The 14,686-nt window shown below is 34.7% G+C and overlaps 1 protein-coding gene across 4 annotated transcripts in view; it reads left to right on the top strand.

Annotated features, from left to right (window-relative positions):
* Nucleotides 1–14,686, top strand: part of ADAMTS6 (ADAM metallopeptidase with thrombospondin type 1 motif 6) — a 240,312-nt gene that overhangs the window by 95,563 nt on the left and 130,063 nt on the right. For all 4 annotated transcript variants that reach the window (XR_004901934.1, XM_036020332.1, XM_036020333.1 and 1 more), the window contains exon 9: nucleotides 340–445. Coding sequence is in view for 3 of the 4 variants with exons in the window: in XM_036020332.1 (XP_035876225.1) it covers nucleotides 340–445 (106 nt within the window). In the remaining variant the exon portion in view is untranslated. The remainder of the gene's footprint in view (nucleotides 1–339; nucleotides 446–14,686) is intronic.

Here is a 14,686-nt window from a genome sequence, read left to right as displayed (position 1 = left end):
CTGCAGCCTGAAGAATGTTAAAATAGAAATGCTTTCTTGAATTCCCTCTTCTGGCTCAAGTTACTAGGTGGTCCCAAGTTACCAGAAGTAAAATTTATAAATCTAACCCCTAGTCTAGACATTTTCCAGCACTGACTGCAGTTCAAAAAATATTAATGTCTAGCCGGCAAAGTGAAACTCCCCCCAGTGATTTTGCAAATGACTAGAAAGTTAACCTTTTGCCAACTGCTCCTTCTGTGCATGGAGGTTATTAAAAAGAATCCAGGCATTTATAAGTATGGGCTTTTTAAGACCGAAACACCTTGGCTTGACCCTTTGTGTCTCCCTCTGTTTGTTCAGGCCTGGCCTCGGTGGCTGGAATGTGCGAGCCCGAGAGGAGCTGCAGCATTAATGAAGACATTGGCCTGGGCTCAGCTTTTACCATTGCACACGAGATTGGTCACAAGTGAGTGAGCTTAAGAAAATCAAAATAAATTGCAGAACTCCATTCTCTTGAGCAACTCATAACTACTGTGTGGAACGCATGTGCTTAACCATATTTTACTGCCTTTTTGTCTGGTTTCAGTAGAGAATGTTATCATTTAGGGTGTTGGGATAAATCATTTTAAGAACTGGAGACTTGTTAAATAAGCTTTCTGATTCATGACTAGTGTCCTCAGAGCGGTAAATACATCACACTTAAATTTTGTGATATATGTCCATTTGAAATAACTTAGCTTCAGAGTGGTCTACTCAACACTTGGTTCTTCAAAGTGAAATTGTTGAAATGATCTTTCTTTTCCTCAAGTGATAACATCTATGTATTATAAAATAATCATTGATACCACTTTCCATAAAACTTACTTTCCGCTTTCACTCTTCATATAGTTTGTGAGCCTATCTTTTTCCAGAAATAAGGATTGTGCTCTGATTCCTATGTAATTTATGTTTTCATAAAACATGTATTACCCTAGGGTAATACCCTATGTATTACCCTATGTATTTTTATGTGTCCTTGTATGTCATTGAAAAAAACTGGTGTTACAAGAGTAGTGAGACATCATCCTTACTACTTTTAGGAGCATCTAGAGTTTTAATATTTGTTTCAAATAGGTTTGTCCAAAACCTGTCCTATGTCCTTTCCCCCTTTGCCGCCCTCCCCATCCCACACCCCCTCCATAGTAATAAAAGCCTTACTTTCTTTACTTCAAACAACAGGCCTGCTCATGTGGAGGGAGAGAAGTTTGAAAACTTTAAAAGGAGAGTCAAACATTTTTAAATCAAACAAGCAGCCTATTTGCAAGAACTCCTGACATTTGTATGATTTAAGTTTTACAGCCTGCTTTTTTTTTTTTTGTAGAGAATGAGTGGAGGGGGTAAAGAACAAATAAAAATGAATGTTTATTATACACTTGCCTTAGAGATCATTCCTGAGATAAATTTGTACGTCAGCTTTTTTTTTTTTAAGAGAGTAAAATTGGGTCAGTCTGTTGCATTATTTGGAAAAATGCAATTAAAAATTTTCCAAATTGGTATTGATTTATGTGTAATTTCAATTAACTGGCAAGTTTCAAACCTGAATTGCTTCAGACATGGGGAAAAATCAGTGTTACGCTTTTAATAAAGCCCTAAAAATATTGGCATTCTAGTTTCCATTGCAATAAATAGCAAGGGAATGAAAGGGAAAGGTCCTTTCAAGCAGTCAGTTTATCTTCAATACACTAAAAAAATTAGCTTATAATGACTGTCATAATCTTATACAATGAGGCTGAATGTAATAGGTGCTGTTAGATTCCATTAAATTGAAGGTTGGGACAAGTAACACAGCATGGATGAAGAACGTGCGTATGAGAGCACTGTTACTTCATGCGGTTACAAGTTAGTCAGTGCCGTCATCTGCATTGCAAGTTCTCTTCTTGTATGTGCTTAAATAGGCGATGTGAGGATTTATCTCTGTATCTTTTAATCAGATTCTAACTGAGTTACTCTCAGGCTCTCTAGACTTTTGTTGGTGGTGTTAGCCTAATGGGTAATTCTTTTTAATTTTCCCTGAGGTGAATGGTTTATACCATACATAGAATTGTGAAAGAAGTAGAATGTACCTCTTAAGATTTATGTTCCTTGGGATAATTTGTTTCACTGCTAATTCTTGTTGGATAGTGGGAGTGTTAAAACTGGGGTGGGGGAGATCCACAAAATGCTTTATAATGAAAGCCAGAAGACATGCTTCCATTCAAAAAATGGTTTTTGACAGACTAGAAATCAGCTTTCTTTCTGTGTCCAGTTGATTACTATGTATCACCCTTTTCCCCAGACAACTAAGCAGAATGTGTTTATCATGTTATCTTTTTCAGTATGTCAAACTGTTATTTGGTCGATGAGGGAAAATCTGTTTCATAGATAAAGAGCCCGTTATTACTTGCTTCTAAGATCTTAGGGTTTAGCTTTGAGGAACTTAGCAAGTTAACTCTAGCACAATCCATGTCATTAAAATATACGGTGCTTTCTGTTCTTCCTGAAACAAAGCAATAGCCATGATAAACAAATCAAGTTTACTTTTCAGATAAAGTACAGTGAACTTGTGTAACTTGTATCCTTTAGTAGGATGTGATATGATGATGTCTGCAGATTTATCACAGTGAAGAATATTGGACCATAAATTACTAAAAAGTGTTTCTACCAGGTCTTAGACTGTGAATATTGTCTACCTGTTAAAAAATCATGTAGAATATGGTTTTGTACCAAGTATATGCTTGTGTAAGGATATAACATCCATTTTAAACAGCTGTAGGATAACCTTTTCTTTGGCTGGGCCTTAGTGACCACTTTTATTCTATGCCTTTGTGAAAATAAGAAGTTAGTTTTCTTGTCAAATGAAAAATTGAGGTTTATACTATTTTTAAATGACAGGTCTAGCTTTAATGTAGGTTATAAGCCAAAGGCACTTAATGAAACTGAATAGAAAAAAAATGTTCTTTGAAAGATTTTTTCATTAATTATGTAGTTGCCATACATTTCAGAAGTTGAAATATTATGGTGTTGAAGAGGGGTGTGAAGAATTCAACTAAACCTCTAGTTGTGTTGAGAAAACTATCTAATGCATCTACACTGTGCAAAAACAATCTTAAAAAGAGATCTTAAAAATATTCATATTTTTAAGGGATGCACATCGAAATACGTGAGACTGAAATTACAGGGCAGCTGAGATTCACTTCTAAAAGGATGGGGAAAAGAGAAAGATTAAGCAAGAATGACACGATGTTAAATTTTATAACTGTCAAGAAGTGTGGTGGGAGCTCATTACGCTGGAGAAATGTGGCAAGACTTTAGGATAAAATTGTACATTCAATTACATGTGTTAGGAAGTTCCCATTACTGTTTTATTTCACCCAAATTTCCCTTTCTCCGCTGAAAGTACCTGTGTTTTTAAATGCTTGAACAGCACTGTGCGTTCACCAAGGTATTGGGAACTTTTAATACCTTTGTCTAGTTTTGGTATCAAAATAATCTTAGTCTTATAAAATGAGTTAAGAAGTATTGTATTTTCTGGAAGAGTTTGCTTTCCCATGAGTACATTTGAAAACATTACTTAGGTATAATTTAAATACAATAAATGTGCCGCTATATAGTTTGTATACAGTTCAGTGAACTGTGGCAAATGTATGTAAACATGTAACCACCACAATTGAGATATCAACACTCACATCACCTAAGGAAGCCCCCATCATCCCCTTCCAGTCATCAATCACCCTGCTGCTTCTTCACCTGCCCCGGGAAATCGCAGATCGACCTTCTATCATTACAGATTAGACTTGTCTTTCTATGGTTTCATCTAAGTAAAACTGACATAATGGGTGCTTTTTTGTGTCTAGGTTCTTTCCGCCAGCACCATGTTGTTGAGATTCATCCATGTTGTGTGTATCAGTAGTTTTTTTGTTTTTTCTGGATGGTAGCTTGTATCACAATAGCACATAACACATTTTTAGTTGTTTCTAGTTTGGGCTCTTATGAAGAGGACTTCTGTGAACATCCATGTACAAGTATTTGCGTGGAGACTGGCTTTTATTTCTCTTGGTTGATACTGCTGGTAGTGTGGTATGTGTTAGTTTCACTTGATAACAAACAAACTTTTTTAAAGTGGTTATACACCATTTTGCATTCCCATAAGCAATCTAAAAACATTCCTATTACCTCAGATCCATGCCAACATTTGTTATTATAAAGTAGTTGTGATTTTAGTCATTCTCATGCATTTTAGCCATATCTTATTGTGGATTTAGTTAGTTGATTATTTTCTGATAAACTAATGATGGTAGTGACAAAGAGCATCTCTTCATGAGCTTACTTGGCATTTATTATCTTCTTTGAATGTCTATTCAAATCCTTTTTCGATTTCTTAAAAAAAACTGAGTTCTCTTCTTACTGACTTCTAAGATTTATCAATAGTATATATTCTGGGTAAAAGTTGTTATCATATATATATATATATATATATAGAGAGAGAGAGAGAGAGAGAGAGAGAGAGAGAGAGAGACATAATGTGAATATTTTCTCCCAGCCTGTTGCTTGCCATTCATTTTTAATGGTGACTTGTGTAAAACAGAATTTTGATGAAGTCTAATTTAAAATTTTTTCTTTTATGATTTGTGTTTTTTGTGTACTAAGAAATCTTTACCTACTTCAAAATTATGAAAATTTTCTTTTCTATTTCTGTCTAGAGGATTTATATTTTTAGCTTTTATATTAAAATCTATAATGCATTTTGTGGTATTTTGTTTGTTTGTTTGTTTTTGCATGGTGTGAGGTAACAGTTGAGGGCCTTTTTTTCCTCATGAATATCCAGCTATTTCAGCACAGTTTGTTTAGAAAAATTAGTTGACTTGTACTTTTCCTTTAATGTCTTTGTCTAGTTTAGGTATCAGAATAGAGTCAGTGTTATGTATTGAATTAGGAAATGTTCAAGTTTCTAGAAGAGTATGTATACATTAGGTGGATATTATTTCTTTGTTAAATGTTTGATAGAATTTAACCAATTAGAACATCTGAGCCAGGACATCAGATGTCCTGAGGAATGCCCTTTGCTCAGTATGTACTGGCGAAGAATTTTCTTCATGGGAAGATTATTAATTAATAATTTAATCATTATTAAATATGCAATAACATCTAAATCTTTTGAGTCATTTTTGTTCATTTTGTCTTTCAAAGTATTAGAGTATTGTTGCTAAATTGTAACATTTATAATCATGCACATGCTTATAATATTCTTATTGTCTTTTAAGTATCTGTAATATAAATAATGTTCCATAATTTATTCCCGATATTTGTAATTTGTGTTTTCTCCTTTATTCCTTCCCCCCCTTGAAATATAATTGACATAAAACATTTTATAAGTTTAAAATGTACAACATGGTGATTTGATACATGTACATATTGCAAAATGATTACCATGATAAGGTTAGTTAACACATCTATGACATCATATAATTAAAGTCATATAATTAAGATCCATTCCCTTACCAACTTTCAAGCATTTGATACAGTATTGTTAATTATAGTCATCCTATATTATATGAGACACTGTCCCCAGAACTTGCTTATCTTCTAACTGGAAATTTGTACACTTTGAACATCTCCTGATTTCACCCACACCCCAGCCTCTGGGAATCTGCAATTTACTTTCTGTTTTTATGAGGTCAACTTTAGTATTTATTTTTTAAATTGAATATATTATGGTGATATTGGTTAATAAAATGATACAGGTTTCAGGTGTATAGTTCTATAATACATCATCTCTATATTGTATTATGTATTCACCACCCCAAGTCAAGTCTCCTTCCATCACCATTTATCCCCAATTCATTCACTCTCTTCTGCCTCCCTCCACCCCCCTTCCTGTCTGGTAATCACTATACTGTTGTCTGTGTCTATGAGTTCTAATTTTTGATTTTATTTAATTCCTACACCTTTGTTACCCAGTCCCTCAACTCCCCTCTCCTCTGACAGCTGTCAGTCTGTTCTCTGTATCTATGAGTCTGTTTCTGTTTCATTTGTTAGTTTGTTTTGTTCATTAGATTCCACATGTAAGTAAAATCATGTAGTTCTTGTCTTTCTCTGACTGGCTTATCTCACTTAGCATAATATTCTCAAGGCCCATCCATGCATTGTGAAAGTTAAGATTTCCTTTTTCTTTTTAATGACTCAGTAGTATTCCATTGTGTAAATGTGTAACAGTTTTTATCTACTCATCTACTGATGGTCACTTGGGCTGATTCCAAATCTTTGCTATTGTAAATAATGCTGCAGTAAACATAGGTGTGTATGTACTCTTTGAAATTAGTGTTTCAGGTTTCTTTGGATATATTCCCAGAAGTGGAATCACTGGGTCTTAAGGCAGTTCCATGTTTAATTTTTTGAGGTAACTCCATCCTGCTTTCCATAGTGGCTGCACCAATCTGCATTCTCACCAACAGTGCAGAAGGCTCCCTTTTCTCGACTTTTTGTTGATTTATTTATATTGGCCATTCTGACAGGTATGAGGTAATATCTCATTGTGGTTTTTTAAATTTGCATCTCTCTGATGATTTGTGATGTTGAACATCTTTTCATATGTTATCTGTGTGTCCTCTTTGGAGAAGTGTCTATTCAGGTCCTTTACTCATTTTTAAATTAGATTTTTTTCATGTGTTGACTTGTATAATTTCTTTATATATTTTAGAAATTAATGTAGCTGTGGGTATGGGTGGGTAGCTGTGGGTAGCTTTATTATTTTGAGTGTATTTCTTCTACCCCCACTTTGTTGAGAGTTTTTATAATGAAAGGGTGTTGAATTTAGTCACATGATTTTTGTGCATTTCCTAAGATGATCATAAGATTTTGACTTTTAATTCTATTAGTGTGATGTATCTCATTTATTGATTTGCATGTGTTGAACCATCCTTGCATCCCCCTATGAATCCTACTTTATCATGGTGTTTGATCCTTTAACATAGTTTATTTTGTTTTGTTAGTATTTTATTGAGAATTTTTGCATGTGTATTAATCAGGGATATTGGTCTGGTAATCCTGGCCTTGTAAAATGAGTTTGGGAATGTTGTTCCTCTTCAATTTATTTGAAGAGTTTCGGAGGGATTATCATTAATTCTGTAAATGTTTGGTAGAATTGATGAATGAATTCATCTTGTCCTGGGCTTTTCTTTTTTAGGAGGTTTTTATTACTGATAAATCTTACTTGTTATTGGTCTCTTTAGAAAATCTGTTTCTTCATGATTCAGTCTTATTAGGTTGTATGTATTTAGGAATTTTTCCTCTTGTAGGATATCTAGTTTGTTGGTGTACAATTGTTTATAAATAATATCTCTTATGATCTTTGCATTTCTGTGGTTGTAATGTCTCTTTCATTTCTAGTTTTATTTAAGTCTTTTTAAATATTCTAGCTAAAGTTTTGTCAGTTTGGTTTATCTTTTTTTTAAAAAAAGCAGGTCTTCTTTTGATCTTTTCTATTATTTTTCTGTTTTCATTTATTTCTGCTCTTATTTCTGCTCTTCCCCCTGTAAAGTTTGGTCTTACTGTGTTCTCTTTTTCCGGTTTCTGGGGGCATTAAATTAGATAGTTTATTTGAGAAAGTGAAGTATTGAAGTCCTAAACTATTATTGTATTGCTGTTTATTTCTCCTTTTTGTTCTGTTTTTATTTACTTTATATATTTAGGTGTTCTAGTGTTGGGTGAATAAATATATACAACTGATAAAATCTTCTGATAGATTGACTTCTCTGTCATTGTATATGACCAACTTTGTCTCTTGTTACAGTTTTTTTGTGTCTTTTTAAAATATATTTTGATTATGCTATTCCAGTTGTCCCATTACCCTCTCTTCATTCCCCTCCACCCTGCACACCCTCTCCCACCCACATTACCCCCCTTTAGTTCATGTCCATGTGTCATAAGTTCTTTAGTTTCTACTTTTCCCATACTGTTCTTGCCCTCCCCCTGTCTATTTTCTACCTACCATCTATGCTACTTATTCTCCATACCTTTCTCCCTCTCTCCTCCTCCCACTCCCCTGTTGCTAACCCTCCTTGTGATCTCCATTTCTGTGGTTCTGTTCCCATTCTAGTTGATTTCTCAGTTTTTGTTTTAGGTGTGGTTGTTAATAATTGTGAGTTTGCTGTCATTTTACTGTACATGTTTTTTGTCTTCTTTTTCTTAGATAAGCCCCTTTAACATTTCATATAATAAGGGCTTGGTCATGATGAACTCCTTTAACTTGACCTTATCTGAGAAGCACTTGGTGTGCTCTTCCATCCTAAATGAGAGCTTTGCTGGATAGAGCAATCTGGGATGTAGGTCCTTGCTTTTCATGACTTGGAATATTTCTTTTCAGCCCCTTCTTTCCTGTAAGGTCTCTTTTGAGAAATCAGCTGACAGTCTGATGGGAACCCCTTTGTAGGTTACTGTCCCCTTACCTCTTGCTGCTTCTAGGATTCTCTCCTTCATTTTTACCTTGGCTAATGTAATGATGATGTGCCTTGGTGTGTTTCTTCTTAGGTCCAACTTCTTTGGGGCTCTCTGAGCTTCCTGGACTTCCTGGAAGTCTATTTCCTTTGCCAGATTGGGGAAGTTCTCCTTTATTATTTGTTCAAATAAGTTTTCCACTTGTTGCTCTTCCTCTTCCCCTTCTGGTACCCCTATAATTTGGATGTTGGAACGTTTAAAGATGTCCTGGAGGCTCCTAAGCCTCTCTTCATTCTTTTCTGTTTGGTTGTTTCTTTCTTCCTTCTGGTCCACTCCATTGATTTGAGTCCCAGTTTTCTTCCCATCAATGTTGGTTCCCTGTGCATTTTCCTGCATTTCACTTATGGTAGCCTTCATTTTTTTCATCTAATTTGTGACCAAAATCAACCAATTCTGTGAGTATCTTGATTATCAGTGCTTTGAACTGTGAATCTGATAGGTTGGCTATCTCTTAGTCACTTACTTATATTTGCTGTGGAGCTTTGATCTGTTCTTTTGTTTGGGCCATTTATTTTTTGGTCTTGTCACGCGTATTACGTATGAGGGGCGGAGCCTTAGGTGTTCACCGGGGTGGGGCAACCCAGTAGCTGGGTTGTGATGCTATATGTGGGGGCGTGGCCCAAGAGGGAACAATGGCACTTGCTCTGCTCACTGTCGGACTTCAGTCCCTTCCACCCCTTCCTCCAAGCAAACTGGGACTTTCTGGTGCTGATTCCCGTGTGAGTGGGCTTGTTCGCATTCTAGGACCCCATGAGTCTCTCCAACAGACTCTCCTGTGAGGCTGAGAGTCCCTCCCTGTGCCTCAGCCCCCACAGGTGTTTTCAACCAGTGCCCCGAGGCTCTATTTCCCGGTGCTGGGACCTTAGGTTGCTCGCAGTGCCTTGCTTCACAGTTCTCACCTTGCTGGGTCTTCATGTTGCCACCCCGAGCCCGGGGTCTGCCAGCCACTGTCTGAATGCCCAGGGTCTACCCACTTTGGTCTTGTGTGCCTGAGATGCCTTACATGCTGGGTCTCACCGCTCTTTGTGCCGCCACTCCTCTCCCTCCTGTTGCCCGACTCCGCCCCTGTTACCGGTCAGAATGAACGTGTCTATTTTAATTCCTTGGTTGTCTGACTCCCATACAGTTCAATTTTCTGTCAGTTCTGGTTGTTGTTCTGTTTCTAAATTGTTGTTGTCCCTATCTTGGTTGTGTGAGGAGGCACAGTGTGTCTACCTACACCTCCATCTTGGCCAGAACCAGAATTTGTTCTTGTTAACAGTTTTTGAGTTAGTCATTTTGTATGGTATAAGCTTAACTACCTTTGTTCTCTCTCTCTCTCTCTCTCTCTCTCTCTCTCTCTCTCTCTCTCTCTCTCATCCTTACCCAAGGACATTTTTTTCATTGCTTTTAGAGAGAGAGTAAGGGAACAATAAGTGAGTAAGGGAACAATAAATAAGTAAGGGAAATAAGTAAGGGAAAGAAACATCTATGTGAGAAGCATTGATTATTTGCCTCCTGTCTACCCTGACTGGGAATCAAACCCACGGCCCTTCAGTTATGGGTCCACGTTCCCACCAACTGAGCTGTACCAGCCAGAGCACCTTTGTCCTTTTCTGGTTTACGTTTGCATGGAATGTCTTTCTCCATTCCTTCACTTTGAGCCTATATGCATTTTAAGGTTGAGGTCATTCTCTTGTAGGCAGTGTATAGTTGAGTCTTATTTTTTACAAATCCATTCAGCCTCTATATGTCTTTTGATTAGAGAATTTAGCCCATTTATAGTTAAAGTATTTATTGATAGTTTAGTACTTAGTAATATTATTTAATCAATTGTTTTTTGGCTGTGGTAATTCCTGTTTATTTATTCCTCTCTGCTGTCTTTGTGAATTAATGATTTTCTGTCGTAGTATGCTTTGAAAGCTTTCTTTTTATCTTTTATGTATCTACTGTAGATTTTTGCTTTGTGGTTACTATGAGCCCTACATAAAACATACTGTAGATATAACAGTATCTTGTAAATTGATAACAACTTAATTTCAACTGTATATGAAAACTGTACATTTTTACTCTCCCCAACATTTTATATTTTAGATGTCATAATTTTTATATTGTTTATCAATTAACAAATTATTTTACCTTTAGTTATTTTCATAATTATATTTTCTTTGTTCTTTAATTTTTATACTAGACAAATAATTGGCATTATCTCCATATTATGACATTGTAATATTCTAAATTTGACTTAATATTTGCTCTTACCATTGTGTTTTATATTTTCATGCTACGTATTGGCATCCTTTCATTTCAGCTTGAATAACTCATTTTAGAATTTCTTGTAACACAGGTCTAGTGGTGATGAACTTGCTCAGCTGTTTTTGGTCTGGAAAAGTCTTTATCTCTTCTTTATTTCTGAAGGATGATTTGGTCAGGTTCATGGTTGGCAGTTTTTCTTCTTTCAGCCCTGACTGATGTAGCTTGGTTGGGCATCATCCCACAAAGTGAAAGGTTGCCAGTGAGATTCCTGGTCAGGACCACATGCCTGGGTTGTGATTTCGGTGCTCTGCCAAAGTGTGGGCAAGAGGCAAATGATTGATGTTTCTCTTCCCCTCTTTCTCCCTCCTTTCCCCTCTCACAAAAAAAAATAAGTAAAATCTTTTTTAAAAGTTTTTTTTCTTTCAGTACCTGAAATAAATCCTATTTTCTCATGAATGAAAGGTTTCTGCAAAGAAATCTGCTTATAGTCTCCAAAAGTTCTCTTGTATGTGAGGAATTTTTTTTCTTTCTCGCTGCTTTTAACTTCCTCTTTGTCTTTGATTTTAGGCAGTTTTATTTTAATTTGCCTTGGAGTAGATATATTTGAGTTGAAACCATGTGGGCACTTATTAGCTTCATGAATTTAGATGTCCACATCTCCCCCTAGATTTGGGAAATTTTCAGGCATTCTTTTTACAAATGAACTTGTTTCCTTTTCCTTCTCCCCTTCTCTTCCTGAGACTCCAATAATGCATAAATAATTTTTAAATGGTATTGTGTAATTCACATGAGCTTTCTTTGCTTTTTTTTTCTTCTCTGAAGGGATAATTTCAATTGATTGAAATTGAATTTGCTGATTTTGCTTGAGTTTGCTGATTTTTTCTTCTGCTTTGTCAAGCCTGCTGTTGAAGCTCTTTATTGAATTCTTCAGTCTTTGTGTGGTCTCTGTTTCTTTGTTGAACTTCTCCTTTTTTCCATGCATCATTTTTCTAACTTGACTTAGTTATATATCTGTTATGTCTTAGGGCAGTCAAAAGTCACTGAGTAATTTTGAATATAGATGCCTTGATCAGATTTTCATTTTAGGTAGTTTACTCTGGAAGAAGCATCAGATGTGACTTTCACACAGGACACATGGTTGTAGTGATTCGTTCTTTTTATATATTGTTGGGTTTGATTTGCTGGTATTTTATGGAGGGTTGTTTCATGAGAGATATTGGCCTTTATTTTTATTTTTTGTAGTATGTTCATATGATTTTGGTATTAGGATAATTCTTTATCCTACTTCTGATATTCAATTTACATGTTTGTACACCTTCAGATATTACCCCAGAGTTTATGAATGTTGTATGTGGTTTTTTTTTCTTTTCATTTTTTCTGTCTGCATTTTAGTTTGGGAAGGTTCTGTTGATCTATTATCAAGCTCACTGATTATTTTCTAGTGAGGCCAGTCTATTGCTGATACTATCAAGGTATTTTATAATTGTCTTATAATTTTTTATTTCTAGCATTTCCTTTTATTTTTGTCTCATAGTTTTCTGCTTTCTGCCTACCTTACCTACCTGCTTTTGCGTATTTTCTACTTTTTTCCATCAGAGCTCTTCACATATTAATCATAATGATTTTAAATTCTCTGTGTGTTAATTCCATAATTTGTGTGATAGCTGAGCCTAGTTTTGATGCTTATTTTGTCTCTTTTAATTGTGTTTCAGCATGCCTTCCTATTTTTTTTATTTAAAACCAGACATGGTGTATTGGGTGTTAGGCACTGAGGTAAATAGTCCTTTAATGTGATATAATAGGCATTGTGTCAATAATTGTTAATGAATGAGTGAATGTTGAATGTTTATATTGTAAGCTCTAACTCAAATGAAATGTGTGGTTCTTTTAAAATTTTATACCCTTTGGAAGAAGCAAATGAACCATTTTTTCTGGGATGAAAACATTTTTTGTCAATAGAAAAGGACTGAAGCGCATTTCACTCCTCAGTTGATTAAACTTCAGAGCTGTATAGTGCCTTTGTTGTTTTCCCAAACTAGTTACACCATGCATGATAACATTATTTTCTTATTTCTCTCCATTCATGTTATATTTTATGAATTCATGATGAAATTTTATATTTCTCAAATTATAACATTGCTGTTATTATTAAAATGTTATTCCAGTATGATCTTTTTATAAATATAGCATTTTGGTCAAGGCCAGTAAGATGCCAAAATCATGTTACTTATCTGTCCACATACACACATATATTCACATACATACATACATACACATATATTATATACACAATGTACATTTTCATATACAGGCAGTATCATATGTAGACATGTTTCCAAAGCAGATAAAACAATGATAAAAACAAAGACTTTATTATGTAAGTTATTGTCATAGACTTTAACAATCAAATTATTTCAATAATTCAGCCTTTGCCATGATATGCATTAATGACAAAAATGAGATAAGTCAAGTCCAGTCATTACTGGTATTGACTAAGTATTTGGAATTGTAGATAAAGTAAGTCTATGTATGTGTGTATGTATTACAAAAATAATAAACCTACTTAAGTAGAATTTAGTTACTATCAATATTAGGAACTTTGCTAAGTCATTCCCTTCATTTTGCTGGAAAAACAAAGAAGTAGATTTGTAGGCAAATACCATCATACTGATTGGTTGATATGAATTTCAGCTGTCATAAGCTGTTCAATTACATTTTGTTCATAGTGCAAGGGAGGGTATAATGGCAAAAGTTTTTCTGTTCCAGCTGCTTTCCCTGTCTTTGCCATGAGTATTCCACACACCCACAAACAAACACTGCACCCAAAACCTTAGTGTATTTCTAATATTCAGTTTCTTCTGGTTCCTGCCATCTTTATAGTTAGATGAGGGAGTAAACATGTAAAATAGTAGTAGAAACGTAATTTTTTTCATTTACTTCCCTGACACACTAAATATGAAGTTGGTTTATGCAGGTAGCATAAAGTCTAGACTCTTTTAGGTACACCCTCTCCTCATTAAATATGTTTCTAAATAAGTCCAAAATCTTGAGTTCACTTAGTTTAGTCAATTGCATGTAAAGTCCAAAAGGAGAACTGAGTCCCAAATTCTGTTTTAGAAAACACATGAGCAAATTATAATAACTATCCTATTGGGTAACTATTAAATCTAAAAATGTTTGCCAGATGTGGGTATAGAAGGCTCTGAGTACATCCATTAAATTTTGTCTTTCCTTTATTATAACAAGTGATTCATAGCCAAGATCAGTTATGAATAAGAACAGATCAAAGAGGCTACAAATGAAAAGTGATTTTTAAGAAAGACGTCCCTTTATCCCCTTATATTTTTTCTGCTACAATGGGAAGGCTTAGTTTTGAGATTTTATAGTTGTCACAATGTAGAATGTGTCATCGTTTTTAAAGTCTTTTTTAAAAGAGAAATTTAATAACTTTAAGACATTAAGAAACTGTTCCTTAATTCTTTAATTATATATGTGTTGTCATATTGCAGAACTGAGTAACCATCTATTTTTTCCTGTAGTGGCTGAATTTAAAATACATGCTCTGTGTAGTAATGATTGTTTAACAAAATGCAAGGCAGTGTTGGAATACCATGATTATTTAAGAAAAAAATGATGTTGATGTATTAGTGACATGATAAAATTGATTGCTTAGATGAAAAGAATGAATTGGGCATTTAAGATTTTTCTTAGCTATACAGATCTTCTGTTGGGTTTGAAAACATCGGTTGATTTTAAATGCCCATTACATGTATACTCAGTAGTCTGTTTTCCTCTTTTTAAAAATCTTCCCAAAAAACAAATAAGACTTGTGTACCACAGTCAAGTATAAGCTATTATTTTGTAACGTAGAATACATTATATTACTTTTGCAGTAAGTGGTCATATAATACATGATTAAATAATGTAGGATATAATCACCAATGAGCTGCCTCTGATATAT

The sequence above is a fragment of the Phyllostomus discolor genome, chromosome 3 (assembly GCF_004126475.2).
Source record: "Phyllostomus discolor isolate MPI-MPIP mPhyDis1 chromosome 3, mPhyDis1.pri.v3, whole genome shotgun sequence".
Taxonomy (NCBI): domain Eukaryota; kingdom Metazoa; phylum Chordata; class Mammalia; order Chiroptera; family Phyllostomidae; genus Phyllostomus; species Phyllostomus discolor.
Note: the sequence above shows the minus strand (reverse complement) of the source record. Positions and strands in the feature narration are given on the sequence as shown.